Source organism: Crassostrea angulata, chromosome 10 (genome assembly GCF_025612915.1).
Source record: "Crassostrea angulata isolate pt1a10 chromosome 10, ASM2561291v2, whole genome shotgun sequence".
NCBI lineage: Eukaryota > Metazoa > Mollusca > Bivalvia > Ostreida > Ostreidae > Magallana > Magallana angulata.
Window position 1 is genome coordinate 42,475,416 of NC_069120.1, and position 13,850 is coordinate 42,489,265.

Genomic DNA, 13,850 nt, shown 5'->3' on the forward strand with positions numbered 1-13,850 from the left:
AGTTTTTGTCCCATGTGGAAATTGGAGCTCAAGAGGCAGCTTATCTTGTGTTACAAATGCCTTTTCGCAGAACTTCCAGGTCTTTTGTATTCATCAACACAAGTCCTCCAGATGAACGAGTCATAATGTTAAAGCCTAAACATGTACTGGAAGACATGAAGGAAGTCAGCACTGACATTGAATCAAGCAACATTGTGAAACTCTATCAACAGCGACCAAAAAGTATTGAAAAGTTGTGTCTAGCAGACTTTGTATCTAAATTTTCTGTAAGATACAAAAAAAGGGAATCAAATCCTAATTTGATAAGTACAGATGATCTGCCAGAAACAGAATATATAGAAGATACATCAGATGATGTTGAGGATGATTCTGTGGACTTTGAATTACAAAAAAGTTACATGTTTAGAAATGGAACAGAAATAGTTCAAAGGAAAAAACAATGTATTTTAAGATGGGTGCACTTTGATGTAGAAACAGAACCTGAAAAATTTTACAGAGAACTACTGATGTTGTTCACACACTGGAGGAATGAAGTTAAGGACTTGAAAGGAAACTGTCTGTCTTTTGAAACTATGTATTTAAACAAAAAAGATGAAATAGATAGCAAAAGGGGAGAATATGAACCAAGTCGTGTTGTTGTTAACACTATAGAGGAGGCAATCCTGATGGGCAGTTCATTGGAAAATGAGTGTCTTGATTTTGTTGCACCTGAAAATGAGCATAATGAGCTTATTGACAGAGATAACGGTGATAGGCTTTGTCAAAAGTATGGGTGCTTCAACCCTGATCAAAATATGCCAAATTATGATATAGGGATAGACCTTGGCATAGCAAGAAAGCAGCTTGAAAATGAACAAATCACTCAGTGGGGAGAAATAAATGATGATGATTACAGACAATTATTGAGAAATTTGAACAAGCAACAAAAAGAGTTTTTATACCATATTTTGCATTGGGTGAAAACAAAACCAGATCCACTCTATGTGTTTTTGACAGGAGGTGCAGGTGTGGGGAAAAGTGTTGTGACAAGGGCTCTCTACCAATGTTTACTGAAATATTTTTCTCATCAATTACAAAACTCACCAGATAACTTGCATGTCTTACTTTGTGCACCAACAGGAAAGGCTGCTCACAACATAAATGGTGCAACCATACACTCATCATTTTGCTTACCAGTTGGGCAAGGTTTCAAATATAAGCCCTTAGACATGCAGCAGTTGAACATTCTTAGGTCTAAATACATGCACCTTAAAGTTATCTTCATTGATGAAATATCAATGGTTGGGCATGGCATGTTTAATTTTATTAATTTAAGATTGCAAGAGATAAAAGGTTGCAAAAAGCTCTTTGGTGGAGTAAGCATTATAGCAGTCGGTGACCTTTTCCAGCTTAAGCCTGTAATGGATGGTTGGATTTTCTCACAACCATGCCAAAACTATGGACCTTTAGCGACAAACTTATGGAGAGACAATTTTCAGATGTTCGAGTTAACAGAAATAATGCGACAAAAAGATGATAAAGAATTTGCTGAGATTTTGAACAGATTGAGAGAAGGAAAGCATACCACAGATGATCTTGCAAAATTAAAAGGTGCTTTGACTACTAATGACAGCAAACTTTCCAACATTCCTCATCTTTTTGCAACAAGGAAGGAAGTCTTTGGTTTTAATGAAAAAATCTTTTCACAGTCCTCATCCGAGATGAAGGTCGTTATTAAAGCTATAGATTGGGTAATTGGGTGTCCTAATGAAGCATTGCATCCAAGGATATTGTGCAAAGTTCCTGATGACAATTCGAAGACAATGGGTCTAGTATCTGATTTGCAATTGGTTATTGATGTGCCTGCAGAAATTACCAACAATGTTAATGTACAAGATGGTGTAACAAATGGATCACCTTGTATTGTTAAGAAATTTGACTATCTTGTTCAGGACTCTGAAAGAGTAAGCATTGTTTGGGTGGACTTTCTTGAGGAATCAACAGGACAAAAAATCCGCACCGAACATTTCAGGCTTTATCATAATGGGATAGAAAGATCTTGGACCCCTATTTTGGAAATAACAAGGATATTCAAAATTCAAATAAATGGAGTATATCAAGTGAAAAGGCGCCAGTTCCCATTGCAACTTGCTGCGGCCAAAACAATACATAAGTCTCAAGGGTCAACCATGCAGAATGCAGTTATCCATTTTGGAAATCGGAAAATTGATCATATTCATTATGTTGGTCTAAGCAGAGTGACACATATAAGAAATTTACACATACTTAGCTTAAATGAAAGCAAAATCAAAGTATCTACACTAGTGTTGGAAGAAATGGATAGGTTAAGAAGTAAGTCACAAATATCTTTAAGCCTTGAAAGCTTTGATGTCCTGCCTCTATCAGTCACAAAAGTTGTATTTTACAACGTAAGGTCACTTCATCGTCATATGGTAGACCTTAAGAAAGATTTTGCTTTGTTATCAGCAGATATTTTAGCTGTGTCAGAAACAAGACTTGGAGAGGCAGATGAAATTGACATGTACTCTTTAACTGGATTTACTACTTATCGCTTTGACTACCCTGGTACAGCACACAGGCCAGCTTATGGTTTAGCAATCTTTGTAAAGCAGTCTATACTGGTTAGAAATGTGTTCAGGAACCTCATTCACAATATTCAGGTTTTGTCGTTAGAGGTAGCTTGTGCTCACAACTGGTTGTCAATAAAGTTTTTGTATGTTCCACCAAAAACTTCAATTTCACATTTAAAGGAACTGTTAAGAAGCATAATAAGCAATGAACATTTTTCTCAGCCAATCCTTATAGCTGGTGATTTCAATTTTGATTCACATGTGTCTAAAGCTCTTGAGTGTTTCATGCTTGAAACATTTAATCTTAGATATTTAGAGACAGGTATAACAACAGACTATAATTCTGTGCTAGACCAAGCTTTTACAAATGTTGGAAATGCTGCTCTTCACTCATGGGGAACTTTGGAGTCCTATTATTCAGATCACAAACCAATATTCATATGTTTCAATTAAACAAGAGATCAAAACTGTTCTTTAGTTAAAAGTGCTTTAAATGATATCTCCATGCTTAAAAAATCCATAGACAATTCTAACAAATTGTTTATTACTTTCATCTGAAACAATATATATTTGACCTACAAACTGCAAATTAAAAAATGCTTTTGTATTCTCTTATTGCAAGACTGAATTTTCAAATATTTACAAAACTTTAGTAATGGTCAATATAAAAAAATCCTTTACATTGTTTCAATTTTAGCTTTTATATGCATTAAAATGTTGCAGTTTTGTTTGAGCAACAACTTTCATTTTAATAGCTTCTTTATTTTAATATGAAGTATTTCAACATTCATAATGCTCTTCTTATTCAAAATAATTGATACTTTTTGTTCCAATAAAATGTACTCTAAATTTGATTGTTTAAAAAAACAAAGCATTTTGCATTAATACAATTTAACTTTTCAGATGTTCAGCATCAAGAAACTGAAGGCTTCAAAGCCAAAGCCGTATTCCAACCCACTTAAAGTAAAAGTGATTGGGGTCGGTGATAAGTCGACGTACACAACAGCCGATGGTAAAGAAAAACAGCTTGTTCCACTTGGGGTTGCAGATAAAGAGGACTCTATAAAAGTGTCCTTGTATGAAGTTGACAAATTACCATTATTAAAGGCAGGAGAATGCGTGGTTCTATCGAACTACGTATACAGAGCGGACCCTCATCCAACAATAGTGGTCACTGCAGTGACCAGAGTCATGAAAACCTCAGCCTTTGCGGTTCCAGAAGATGTCAAATTAACAGCAAAGGCAATTGCAAATCCTGCCCCAGCCAAAATCATAACGATCCACGATGCCAAAAAGAGCCCTATCAAATCCTTGGTATCGATAAAAGGACGAGTTATTTCGGTTTGTTTCAATACCTCTTCAATTTTAAATTCAATTTCTTAATTTTGTGAATATAAAACCTTTACCTGAATCTTTATCAATACATTGTTCAGAAGATTTTTAACAAGTTCTAAATAATTATGTCATTTCAACAATTTAATTTACTATATTTATCAAAATTTTATTTTTTTGACAGGAGGAAATAATTCGAACAGTACAAGTAAGAGGAACAGATGTCCAGGTACGGAATGTAAGGGTAAAGGATGGAACCGAGGAAGTAAAGGTGGCATTATGGCGTGACCAAGTCGATGGGTGCAAAGTTGGAGAATTCTTAGAATTCTCTAATTTAGTGACCAACTCGTACATGGATGAGGTTTCCTTGTCAACAACACAAAGAACAAAAATACAGGTATGTTTTTTTTTAAATACCCATGCAAACCATGTTTAAGGGGATGTATTAGAATTACTTTGTCTTTATGTATGTAGACACTAATTTGTCTCCCTATAAACTATTACCGGTAAATCACAGCATGGATGAGTCTTAAATTATGTATATATTCATGTATGTTGAACATTGCCTAAAGATAAGTGCTTTAAATGATATCTGAAGATAATCACCTGCATTTTTATTAAGATGAAAAACATTCATTAGTTTGTAACTCTTTTCTTACTCTTATTCTCTATATTGTACACTGATCATGAAAAGTAAGGCGGCTTATCCTTGCATTTTTTTAAATATCTATTCTAAGTTTACCAAAATTCTAATTTAATATTCAATTAGTTCTAATTTAATATAAAATTTTGTTCACATTAATATTTCTTCTGCTCATTTCTATAACTCAAAATATGTGAACATTTGTGATTTCAAACTGTAATTTTGATGAAATGTATACAATTTCATGTATATACTTTATATGTACATTTTTTTTACTAATTTGAATGAATTTATGATAGAAATGTTATTACATCACTTGAGTCACTCACGTGACCTATTGCAATTGGTGTTCATCTGTTGTTGTCGCATCTTGTGTATCACTTGAACTTTTTGCCTTGAAAAGCTGTTACTTTAATGAAAGCCCTCTTTGTTCACCAGACCCATGTACGATGTGTATACATTCCCCAGATACACATGTGTCTGGAGCAGTAGCTTCGTTAGTTTACCTGTTTACCTGTGTCATTGTTTGGAATCATTCATGTGTGTGAAGGGATATTATGTAATCAAAAAATGAATAATGAACATAGATCTGCCAATGCAAGCGTTTTAAGATATCATATTCATCAGTAAAAAGGCGACGAGAATAGCAAATTTTAAAATCCTTTAAAAAGAAGTCTGACTATAACAAAATAATTACGGATACAGATTTCTAAACCTACAGTACTTACAATAACTAGTTACGTCAAAACATCACACCTATATCAATCATTTTGGCTGAAAAATCTTATTTATTTTGTATAGCTTGTAAGAAAATCTTCCTCTGAAGCCTCGTTATAGCCTAATTCTATTTTCCCTTGATTAGATTTCTCAAAGCAGGTAAAAATAGCCAGTTTGAAGCGGCATAACACCGTTATTTTTGCATCAATTTTTTGCATGAAATTCTTGTAAATAAATTTTATGACATAAGTTTCACTTAGGCTGGGCTGCAGGTACCCATTAACAGTCATTAAAAGAGACCTATAAAAGGCGACTTGAAGAAAACGTCCTGTTTGATTTTTCATAATGAACTTCATATTTTGACTAATTAATGCAAATCTTGAATACTTCATTTTTTTCTTAAATTCTAACCAATTGCTATGTGGTTTGCTTCATTGTTGTCAAAATTTGATGCCAACTTCTCTTGAACATCTCCGATGCTCAGCAATGTTTAATAACTCCAAATTATCCAGATTTCTTTTATCCATAGCATAAATCTGAATTTTATACAGACATTTGAATTAGTATTTTAGTGTTAGTATTACCATCAGTCACACCACTACATGCTTTGTGTAGTGGATTCACAAGTAGCTACTTATCAATGAGTTATACCCGCCAGTGCACCAGCACTTTTTTTTCACACTTACTCTCGTTTATTCCATTAAATCCATCGTAGACAAATTTGCAATAACTTTGTAAAATGCTTTGATACCATCTAAAAATTTCATTTTATTTAATTTGTCTCTAAAATTATGAAAGTTTTTAATTTGTTTAATATTTTTTAACAAAAAATTTGTGAATTTTATTTGCAGCCATGTGATGCTCCCCCATCAATGCTAACAGGAACAGTCATTGCCTATGAAAAATCTGAATTTGGATTTTCCATTATGGTGGAAGACGGAGACACATTTCAGACAGTTGGTATCCCCATAAATATGGTCCGTGACGCTCTCGAATGTGATGAGAATAGTGTTGAAGACACTTTATCCATTAGAATACCATTCAGTGTGGCAGTGGGAACCACAAACGGAATTGTCTCTTCATTTGCTTTAGGGTGAACTTTTTATGCACTGTTGGTGATTGCCATCCTGACCATATTTTGGGTTTTTTGCTTTATGATTATGCTTTTTCATGTATATTCAGTACTTTGCTGTATACTGTTAATTAAGATCTGAACTCAGATAAATGTTATGTTTGAATACTTTTCTGTATTTGGAATGCACGTTGTGAATTTTGAAATGTTGGAGAATTTTATCACTTATTTAAACTGCTTGTTTTTTAAATTTTTGTTGTCACTGGATATATGGTAGAGAATATTTTTGCCTTTTGACATTCTGTAGTTTATTGCTTATAATTAAGCACTTCATTGTTACAGTCTGTATGACTTATCTGTTTTAAGTCAAGTGCAATATGAACACATCATTCACTGTATGTTCTGACACATTCCCAACAGCGTTTTACTCCTCGTTCATTTATTTTTCAAAATTCAAATGCACATTCTGTTTCTTTTCCATTATTATAATCTACAATTTTGCTGGACAAATTTTTCATCTAAAAAAAATAATTTGCTGCTCTATAATGTAAAACACCATGCATGCATCCACAGTTTTGTTTGATGTAAATATTTTAGTGCTTTTATTTTTTTCTTCAAATATTGGTAAATAATTCTTGTTTATTTGCTCTTCTCTATGAAGTTTCTTTTTATACATTTGTATTTTAATACATTTTGATCAGGTGATCTGTTAATAGGTGCTCTTCAATTTTCAAAGGCTTCATTTTGTATTGGGACACAAACAACAAAAACCTAATGCTTTGTTTAGTATGTACATGTATTAAAATCAAAGCATCACTAAGCCATATGTTAGAGGTCCTCAACATTTACCAATGTACACTATTGTCACTATTTTCAGCATTCCTGAAATTTCTGTTATGATTCTCTATTTTCCCAATCATGTTGCTTTAACTGGACATACTTAAACAGATTACTCGTATGTTGCCATGTAATACATGCATTTAAACAAGTTGATAAGTTTTAATTGCAAAAAGTTCTCATTTATGAATATTTGGCTTTATGTAAAAAAAAATATTATTTTGTTTTACATCTGCAGTATATACTAATGTTTTTATACATTGATTTTTTTTTTATCCAAATACCATACTAGTCATATCAAAATCTGTCCTCTTGGGTGATTTTTAGTTTTATAATTTATTGATCTATTGCATTGTTTCAAATGCACTACCAGTATTTTTCTCAACATGTAATATTACATGTTTGCTGGGGTTTTTTTTTGTATTTTACCTATAAAACTACTGCCCTTTTATTAGTTATCAAGCTTTAAAATTGAACACATTGTATAATGTGAATGATTAAAACAGGAAAAATTGTTATTGAGGATTTTTATAAGTTCTAGAACAATAAAAAAAATTAGAAATTCCTTTATTTTGAATAAACATAATTCATTTTTTATTAATTTAAAAAAAAAAATTTTTGATCTTCATTCTGTTTAATACATATTGATCATAATTCAAATAGTTTCCACTGAATGCCAACTACAGTTTTATCATGATCTTTTAATTTAAGATACATGTAATATTGCTGACTAATTTGTTTATATTACAGCCAATTGTTTCTGTTTTTGTTCTGATATTATATAATTACCAATGTTCAATTATATTCCTGTTCACTTTTGAAAGCTACACAGACTGTTTTTCAGATGGTTTTCGGTCTTCCATACCTTATACCATCTCTGAATAAATTTGGTTTAACTGTTGACGATTGTTGTTCTACATATTTACTGGAATCATATTTAGCATTTCTCTCAAAATACATATTTTTCTCCTCCAAAAAAGTAAAAATCATGAAACCTTTTAATACGCTTCTCCCAATTGGGATGAGCTTAATCTTGATCAGGAATATTTCTAACTTATGGGTCAATGTCAAAGCAAACTTATTTGAAATTCTTCTCATCCTATTGTCCATTATTTCAGCAGGACCCTTTGACAGGGTAACCATTTCAATGTTGTCTAGATATTAATGTACATGTACTAGTCCAAACATACCACTGGTATTAAATTTATGCAAGATCAACTCCCATTAGTACTTTCAGTACTTTGATTGTACAGGTCAACAATAACTAAATTTTGCTCTTATTAAGACTTCCTAACGGGTTTTCTAAAAAAAATATGGCTAACAAAATTTTTAAACCTTATACTTTTTTTTCATTTTAGCAGAAAATAACATTTTCGTAAAAAAAAAAATTCAAAAAGAAAATTGCAGCTTATATTGCTTTACAGTCATCGTCTGTTTTGTCTTATGATTTAAAGTGATATAACATTTTTTTTTTCGATTTGAAATTGCAGTAATGATAACTTTAAACATGTATTATCTAAAGTGTACGATATTTGGCGGACACTTTTTTAAACAGTAGAGCGTGGATTTCAATTTGTTTAGTTATTTTTATTTTTCGTTTTGCGGAAGACACAGTTCGCCAAAAACGCTGAATAGAAAAGAATGTCAAAGGAAATACGTAAACAATATTTCAGAGAGAGAGAGAGAGAGAGAGAGAGAGAGAGAGAGAGAGAGAGTTGTTTTATGTATAGATACAATAGTGAGCTACTTCACAAAACTGTTACCTACTTCAAATAATATTTTTTCTAAGTATGTAACATTCATTTTGAAAGAAAAATAACGTACCCTTTTCGTTGATGAAAAACCATACAATGACTAAGTATACTCGAGATTATGTATAAATGATTATATAAAAATTGTCCTAATCAATATGAAGTTTGACGACACCAAGGGACTTGCTTAAAGCTACACTGAAATATTAATAAAACTGTATCGATTTTAACAATCCATCTTAAACAAATAGCTTCTTAGGCGGAAGCGCCTATTGCAATTGCTTTCATGACCTTCTACGTCATAGGTCAAATTCCTGCCCTTTTTCATGGTAAACTATCGGATGTTATTTAAACTAAGGGCACACAACTCTGAACCCCCCCCCCCCCCCCCCCACTGTTCGACCCCCGCTTAAACATCGTTTCTGATAATAGAACTGTGGTATGTCTCTAAATTTTCATCGTTTTTAATTATCCATTGAAAATGCCTATAGCAAAGATTTCAAGTGGTAGATTTACGTTTTTGATAGTACAGGAACGAACGATAACTCTTGCGATGGTATGCGACATAAACAAAGGATAAGCACGGAGTCTGATGCCTGTAGATGAAATTCCGAGGGAAGAAATAGTTCAATTTGAAATTGCGTGTTTATGAGTACAGAAGGAAAAATTGATAGGGAAACAGGTAATGAACTTTTTTAAACAGACAAGGGTGTGTATAAATCTATTTAAAAAGATTATTTGAATGATACAATGCCTATAAATTATTTGTAAACATACCAACGTTTCGCGTAGTAATCTCAGACAATACTGCATTACGTTATGCAGTGTAAAATTTTTGTCAACAAACCCACGTTGAGAGCAACTGGTGACTGTCCATCTTCGACATACGTAAGGTAAGTTAGGTAATTAATGTGTTATTTCTCATTGTATAAACGTTTGCCTCATCATTTTAGATTTTCATGTTACAATAATCTTGACCGAGGAGCTGGTACATTCTTAATCCGAAATTCCTTTGACTCTAATCCCCGCTTGTATATTGTGACGTGCGGAGGAGACATGTCACAATATAAAAGCGGGGGTTAGAATCAGAGAAATCTCAGATAAGTACATAAATTTTATGAAAGAATTTATATTGTTTGTGTTAGGCATTCATCGATAATTCTGAAATGTCGGTCTTTTGTTATGAATACTGTACAAGGCGAGGCCTACGGGATATCTTTAAAGATTAAAATTTAGCACAATGGAATCGCATATAAAGGAAGATAACATTTCCTTTTTTTAAACCTTTAATATTTTGTGACATCTTTGCAGATCTATATGTTCATATGGTGATTTTATAATTTGTTACGAACTGCACTGTATGATATAGGGTTTATTCATTTTGCTTACAAAAAATTACAATATTCAGCTTGGTTTAAAAATGACTCATGAATAATGCAAATGAATTTTCTCTAAAAATATCTCAAATATAGCTTTTAAGTATCATACAAGATACAGTTCATTGGTTGATATAATGAATATTCCAGATAGGCTGTTAATTGCAAAGATATTTAATTGAACATTAAAAAAAAATAATATGATTTATCATTTTACCTACTGTATTTACTTGTATCTCAGAATTACCTTATCATTACTCTATAATGAAAGTGACTAAAATTTCCTATGGAAATTTCTCTACATCATAATTTATATGATAATTTTGATGACTGCATCTTTTGTTTTTAAATTTTAAAATTTCCAATTTATGAGAACTTGGACTATATACCTGTATATCTTTGATCTACCATGTTCATGATTAATTGCAATTCCAAAAAGACTCAATTATATACCTGACAATGATTATAGATAATAACCTAACATATATCTATTTGTTCTATATGTATATGTTCTTTCAGATGAATGTCAAGAAACTGATAAACATTAACTGACAAGAGGAGACAATGAGAGCTCAACATCATTCTTCATCTCTGGTGAAGGGGAGAGTTGCAAAATTCTGTTGCACAGCTAAATTCAAGCAAAACAAGGAAAAAGACGGATGCTATAAAAATGCGGTGTTGGCTTCCCAGTTCAGCTTTTTTAAAGAGGGACAAACATTGCACGTTTGCAACGTCTAAATGGAAGCAGGGCATCTGAAATATGCTGGAATCCTCATCTTAATGGCCTTAACGCCATTTTCAAGGTTAGTAAATACAACTAAATTTAAATACGATATTCCCCGTGGTTTTCTTGTTTACGTATGACTAAGTATACCCATGCTCGGAAGGAGAGGGGGTATGTTGTTTTACACTTGCGTGTCTGTTTGTCTATAACACAAATTTTGTCAAAGATATCTCAGCAACAATAGCAGATGCTTGAAATTTTAACTCAGTCTTTGTTAAGGTATGCCATTCGGTAGGATTGATTTTTCACAATATTTGTTGTCAACTTCCCATTACATGTAATGTTAACAATGCTTTTTTGTATACACATCAGAGCAGGGGTATCACTAGTGAGCATTGACTCACAGATATCTGGTTGTCATATCTTTAATAATATACTAAATATTCTTGTACTAAATGCAATTAAAAACTGAAGAATTTTGGAGAAAAAAAATTAAACTTTCATTTACAGTTCAATCACTATATTTTCCATTACTTGTATGTTATATACCAAAAAACCTTACAATTATTGATAATTCATATTATGTGATCTTCTTATATATCTCATCCTTTACTTGCAAAATACATGTATACTTTTGAAAATAAATTATTTAAGGTAAAACACATATAAATTCAAAATATTTTATAGATTATTTTTTTTTTAAATCCATGTTTTCTTTATTGGAGGTCATGTATATTGTAATGAAATATTGCTTGATAACATATCCATTATTCATTTTTCATCAACACATTTTAGAATATCCTGCTGAAAAAGACAGTTTTCATTGGTATAATGGATACAAGACAACACTAGTGAATTGAAATTGTTGTTACCACAAATGGCACACTCCAGGATAACACGCTTTCCAAAAACACCATTACTGCATGCAGCCATAAAGGGATTCTTTGAAAGTCTATGTTCTGTAATGGTGGAAGCTCTCTTGAAGATTCCATTAGTATTAAAATAAAAACTTAAAAGTTAAAAGTTCAAATGTCTTCAATACTAGAGACCTGTGATCTGACAGTACAACATGGAGCAATTGTAAAGGACACATAATTTGTACATTATTGAATATCAATATATAGTTATCCATAAATTACTGGGCTTTTACATTGTATTGTAATTCTCAACATTTGCATATATGTTTGATCTTTGTATAATATGTTTGGTATACAGTACAGTAAGTAAATACATTCTTTCTAAGTTTTTTACATTTGTCAACAAAATATATGAACTGCAATCTGAGGATCAATTAGAGGTCTGCAATTCTCTACATATAAAATGACTTTGAAATCATCCTGTTACTGTTAAACTTGAGAATATATTAAGAAAACATCAAAATCTCTTTATTGAATATCTTATTTACAACACATTGTCCAGATGTTGTGTGTATTATTCTATGAAGCTGATTTCTCAATGGCTATTGCTTCTCAGGTAAGCAAAGTGACACACATACTACTTGATTCTGTAAAATACTGTAATCAAGTGATGTACAAATGTAACTTCTGCATTTTTGTGAAACATTATTGTAAAGAATAAAATACTAAAGTTTCAGAAGTTCAGTTTACTTAATTCTAATTCTATAATATTCTTTCATCATTTTGATATCAAAATGAACATTTTTAATAAATCGGCATAATAAATGAAAATGTATTCCTGTAATTTCAGCTTGCATATAAGTATCAACTGTTATACGAATGTACTTCACAAAACAAATGTTTTGATGTTTAAATTGCTCTTCTCATTGAATCTTTATTTAAGGCATGATCCAGACTAATCTGGTGCAGTAACAGAGTATTTCCACATTTACTACATGTATATACCTTGATTGACATATTAGAATAGTGTTTTATGTTATCAAACTAATTCTTAAAAAAAAATAGTTATAATAACACTATGACATTGACAACTTGCAATCATGCTTCCGCCTATCAGTACATTCAGTACTTTGATTTTTTCTAGATATGATCAGAAATTATCTTGAATCATCAAGATTTTAATTTATCTAATAATTTTATAAGAATTGAAAAATTAATAGTATTGTTTACAGGTAAATTAAATAGTTTATTTATGTGTTCAATGAATAAAATCTCTGCAATTTTACCGTAAATAAAAAGAAAATTAGATGAAATTTGTCGCACTTTTTACACACTCTCTTTTTTATTTCACAACATTTCGGAGACTTCCGTCTGATCAATGCAAAACAAACACTAAATCAAGATGCTATAATAATTAAATTGTACATTTAACATGCAGTTTTTAAGAATAAAAAAATGTTAACACCCCCCCCCCCCCCCAATTAAGAACAAGAAAAAGTTAATCTTTCTCTATCGTTCGTATTGGTTTGCGAGTCACGGATATAGCTAATTAGAATATGCATTGAATTTGTTTATTTCCATGGGTTTAGCTTTGAATATAAACTGGTACATCAAGGTTTCCCCAGTGACAACTCAAATAACACTTCATTACGGGCGTTATTCAATAAGGTCTGCTCACCTGACGACAATTATTGACACGATGACGTCAAAAATAAGCCATTTAATGCTATATTAAACAGAAATTGTGAAATTTTGCATATTAAAAATTAAAATATTTAGACAAAATAGATTAATATTTGACAATGTATTAATAAAATCAATTGAATACAAAAAATCCTCCAAGGTAAACAGCCTCGGTAGATTCATTATGATAATGAATAAAGTGCATCAAAATACGGAAATGTTTGACCATATAACTTCGGTGTTTATTCTGTAACGACGAAAAACAGGTGGTTTCGTTGTAAAGTTTTT

The 13,850-nt window shown here is 31.6% G+C and overlaps 1 protein-coding gene and 1 long non-coding RNA gene across 2 annotated transcripts; both read left to right on the forward strand.

Moving 5' to 3' along the window:
• Positions 1-3,684: 3,684 nt before the first annotated feature.
• LOC128167749 (uncharacterized) lies at positions 3,685-8,072 on the forward strand. The gene is made up of 3 exons (XM_052833641.1): positions 3,685-3,911; positions 4,087-4,299; positions 6,114-8,072. The coding sequence occupies exons 1-3, from the start codon at positions 3,762-3,764 to the stop codon at positions 6,357-6,359; spliced, it is 609 nt and encodes a 202-aa protein (XP_052689601.1). The 5' UTR covers positions 3,685-3,761; the 3' UTR covers positions 6,360-8,072.
• Positions 8,073-9,419: 1,347 nt separating this feature from the next.
• Positions 9,420-12,976, forward strand: LOC128167125 (uncharacterized). The gene is made up of 3 exons (XR_008241217.1): positions 9,420-9,815; positions 10,818-11,101; positions 11,818-12,976. It is a non-coding gene; the product is annotated as an uncharacterized LOC128167125 (long non-coding RNA).
• The last annotated feature ends 874 nt before the right edge of the window (positions 12,977-13,850 follow it).

Coding starts and splice junctions, on each gene's coding strand:
- LOC128167749 (XM_052833641.1), top strand. CDS start 3,762: ATGAAAACCTCAGCCTTTGCGGTTCCAGAAGATGTCAAATTAACAGCA. Junction 3,912..4,086: donor TAAAAGGACGAGTTATTTCG/GTTTGTTTCAAT, acceptor TTTTTTTGACAG/GAGGAAATAATTCGAACAGT. Junction 4,300..6,113: donor CACAAAGAACAAAAATACAG/GTATGTTTTTTT, acceptor TTTTATTTGCAG/CCATGTGATGCTCCCCCATC.